Source organism: Talpa occidentalis, unplaced genomic scaffold (genome assembly GCF_014898055.3).
Source record: "Talpa occidentalis isolate TD23 unplaced genomic scaffold, MPIMG_talOcc4v2.1 talOcc4.10, whole genome shotgun sequence".
Classification (NCBI taxonomy): Eukaryota; Metazoa; Chordata; class Mammalia; order Eulipotyphla; family Talpidae; genus Talpa; species Talpa occidentalis.
The window spans coordinates 96,426,987-96,430,480 of record NW_023600993.1 but is presented as its reverse complement, the minus strand read 5'-3'; the positions used below and the strand labels follow the sequence as shown (position 1 = coordinate 96,430,480).

At 54.5% G+C, this 3,494-nt stretch overlaps 1 protein-coding gene across 2 annotated transcripts; it reads left to right on the top strand.

Annotated features, from left to right (window-relative positions):
• Nucleotides 1-1,014: 1,014 nt before the first annotated feature.
• Nucleotides 1,015-3,151, top strand: LOC119254418 (antileukoproteinase-like). 2 transcript variants are annotated; one of them, XM_037521529.2, is made up of 4 exons: nucleotides 1,015-1,121; nucleotides 1,676-1,837; nucleotides 2,064-2,210; nucleotides 2,878-3,151. In XM_037521529.2, exons 1-4 carry the CDS (start codon nucleotides 1,040-1,042, stop codon nucleotides 2,904-2,906), a joined length of 420 nt encoding a protein of 139 aa, XP_037377426.1. In that variant the 5' UTR covers nucleotides 1,015-1,039; the 3' UTR covers nucleotides 2,907-3,151. The 2 variants fall into 2 exon arrangements, with proteins under 2 accessions (XP_037377426.1, XP_037377418.1); XM_037521521.2 differs by having other exon boundaries at nucleotides 2,875-3,151.
• The last annotated feature ends 343 nt before the right edge of the window (nucleotides 3,152-3,494 follow it).

The window sequence follows — 3,494 nt, the reverse complement described above, 5'->3', positions numbered from 1 at the left end:
GATGAAGGAGCAGAGACTTACAGCTTCAGGACTTCCGGTCATTGTTGAGTCTCTGCTGCGGTACTCAGTCCTCTCTGCCGTGGCCAGTGGGAGAGGCAACACCCAACAATGGACGTGTGGTGCCTCCCTCCACAGGGCTGGGAGAGCACAAGGTGCTCTCACGCAGCCATGAGGTGATTTTCATCAAGGACACCTGTAGGAGCCATTTTGGGCAGGAAGCTCTCCTCGGCCGTCACAACTCACGTAAGTAACTAAAACCTGACTGCAGTGACCCAGGAGCCACAGCACCCCTTTATCTCAGGTCCTTTCTACTCTGTTTAGTCACGAAAGTCACAATTCATTTAACCTTCTAGAATCTCTTCCCACTCCTAATCGCTCAGCTGGTTCGGAAGGGCTGATTTGTTGGGAAAACTGAGCTCCAGAGACTTGCTAAGGGCAGAACCCCCTCCTTCTGCACCTCTGCTTTGACGATTATTTGCTTAGCACTTTCCATGTCACAGACATGAAATAGGACTGCGGTGGAACAGAGCATATAATTCAGAGATCACAAATATCTGTTGGTTGAGTGATTTACCAACTGAATTTGAGAAGGACATTGCATTGAGCAATCAGCAGATAGTTTCGTCATCCCTGAGAGTCCAGGACAGGGAGAGTTGGAGGGACAAGGCCCTGGTCACAGTTGAGCGACCACACCTCTGGGTTCAGCTGCAGCTCCAGTAGCATCTTCCCATGGAGGTGCCTCCCCTCTGCACCTAGGATGCCAGTGGCCGGCTCTCTGGGGCATGTAGGTATCACATGGACCCTTCGGGGTCATCTTCAGGCCAGCTTCTCCTTTTCCTCCCTGGCTGGTGCTCTTTTGGCTTCTCTGTCTTGCCTGGAACAAAGGAGTTACTGCCTCCTGGTGTCAGGACTGCTGATTTCTTGCTGAACTTCCTGGCCTTGGAATCACCTCTGGGCGGGGCAGCATTTGGGGTGGAGCTGCCTCCTGTATAAACAGCGAGGCCAGGCACCTGCCCTCAGAGCCTGCCCTGTCCCCACCATGAAGTCCAATGGACTCCTCCCTCTTACGCTTCTTGTCCTGGGAACCCTGGCACCGTGGGCTGTGAAGGGTGCCGGAGATGGTGAGTAGGATTCGCCCTGGTACAATCTTGATGCTGGGGCAGAGGCGGGAGTTCTTGGTGGTGTGGGGAGGCCCCTTCTCTAGCTGATGCAGCCCCGTAGTCTGACAACCTCCCTGAGGTGGGTCCTGCCCACCTGGGCTCCCAGGTCTCGTGAGGGTCTGAGCATGAGGAAATGCTCCTGCCTCCGCTGTCCTCAGCCCGGGTCTCACATCCTCTGTGCCTTTTCTGTTCTCTACTGCGCCTCTCTGTTTTGACCTTCAGACTCTGTCACGTGGGTTTCGTATCTTCTAAATCTCTCCTCCCCCACCGTTCCCAGTTGTCTCTCTGCCTTGGAGCAGCCTGGCTTATCCCCGGGGCAGAGACCCTTGGCTGACACCTGGAGGTTTCCAGCTGCTGTGACCTGTGTCAGGGTGTGTGGCTCATCCAGCATCTCATCTTGGCCCCTGTGGACACTCCTCTGCGGGAGGGTCTCTCCAGAAGGTGGGGCTTGGCTCTGGTGTCACGATGGCCCCTGAGCCCACAGGCCCCAGCTGAGCTCTCGTCTCTGCCCTCAGAAGCTGTGAAGGCTGGCGGCTGCCCATATAGAGGACAAGTCCGGTGCTTTCGATATGAGGACCCTGAATGCCAGAGTGACTGGCAGTGCCCAGAAGAGAAGAGATGTTGCCCTGACTATTGCGGAATCAAATGCCTGGACCCTGTAAAACTCTCAAACCCAGGTGAGCAGGTGGCAGAGCTGAGGAGAGGTGTGAAGCAGAGGACAAACCTCAGGGGGAGGGGTTGGGTGGTGCTGAGGCTCGTGTTTCTGCTGGTCAGGGAGTCACACTGCCCCAGATAGGAAGTAACCCATGTGGCTGTGGACACTGACACTTGCCAAAAGGTCTGGGTCCGGAAGCAGGCCCATGGGGAAGTGCAGGGCCTTCACCTGTGCTCTCCTCTTGACAGTGAATAAGCCTGGCCAGTGTCCGGCCGTGTATGGAGAGTGCATGATGCTGAACCCTCCCAACCACTGTGAGACAGATGGCGAGTGCGTGGGCAACCTCAAGTGCTGCAAGGGCATGTGCGGCAAACTCTGTGTTACCCCTGTGAACGGTAAGGAGGGTGGAGCCCTGTCCTCACACCGCCCCTCAGTCTCATCCCTCTGAGGGCCAGGTGAATGACTCACTCTCTTATTTTTATTCCCTCTCAAATTTTAATCATCTGTCAGTTGTTTGCATATCTCTAACTTTGGGGTACAGTCTCGCACCTCCATATGTCACATGCTTCCCTCAGCCTCCACCGGCCTTGGGGCGAGGAGCCACAGGGTCCCTCAGAGCTCTGGTTCTGCTGCTGCCTCCGTGGCTGGGGCCCTGGCGAGGGACCCTGTGAGTCCTTTCCCGGGTCCGGTGTGGACAGAATGAAAGGGAAAGTGCTGGAACGCCCCTGCGGGGAAGGACTCGGTACTGGGGTTGTTTTCAGCTCCGTCTTTACGTCCCCGTCCGCTGTGCAGCGGGTGTGAAGATGAACTACTCTAAGTTCGAGTCCAGAGTTTGACAGTAAAATTGAGAGACTGTCCCCTGGGGGCAGGGGTGGGTGGTGCTCAGGCTCATGTTACTGCTGGTCAGGGAGTCACACTGCCCCAGACAGGAAGGGAGCACCTGGCTGTGGACACTGCCACCTCCCGGCGGGTCTGGGTGTGGGGAGTCTCCTGGAATAGTCTCTTAGGACAAAACTCTTTCATCTGCATCATCCCTCTGCTGGCTTTTTTCTATCTCAGCAGGTTCATCGAAAGGAAAAACTTGGCCATGATGTTGGTTTATGTGGAAGCTCTGACATGATTTCCCCTCACATCTGATTGCTGCCCTTGAAAGAGGCTCTGGGTTATGCCCTGTGTGTTCTGGGAATTTCCTCTCTCCACTCAGACTCGCATCACAACACATTCCAAGGTGAAGACCAGGTTCTACCACCAGCATGTCCTTCGGAGAAAGCCTTGACGCAGAGAAGCTTTCAGGAAAGGCCTGTTGATTGTTGGATAAATAAATGAGCATTTTCTCTCTGCACATCCTGTCCTTGCTTCATTGTGGAGTCCATGCTGGGTGGGGTACAGAGGGGGTCTGGAGTGGGGGCGCCCTCCTGTTCTTGTGTGGAAGGAGGAGGCTTATGGACTGAACAGTGGTGAGTTTGCATCATGAGTCTGACAACGCTCGCTCTGTGATTTGACACAAGAAACTTTCCTTATCTTAATTTCTTTAAATGCAAAGTACAATGGAAACCACTTTGTGCCAGTGTTGGGGTATTGGATACACAGTGGGTGTGAAAGGAGCAGTCATGTTACTTGACTACACCATCTTCTCCAACATGTGTGGATACTTCTCCTTGGCCTGCAACTGAGTCTCT

What these genes read in the sequence shown, in the direction of transcription:
- LOC119254418 (XM_037521521.2), top strand. Translation starts at nt 1,040, where the DNA reads ATGAAGTCCAATGGACTCCTCCCTCTTACGCTTCTTGTCCTGGGAACC. An exon ending in TGTGAAGGGTGCCGGAGATG is followed by an intron (nt 1,122 to 1,675) that starts GTGAGTAGGATT and finishes CTCTGCCCTCAG; the next exon opens with AAGCTGTGAAGGCTGGCGGC. An exon ending in CTGTGTTACCCCTGTGAACG is followed by an intron (nt 2,211 to 2,874) that starts GTAAGGAGGGTG and finishes TTTCTATCTCAG; the next exon opens with CAGGTTCATCGAAAGGAAAA.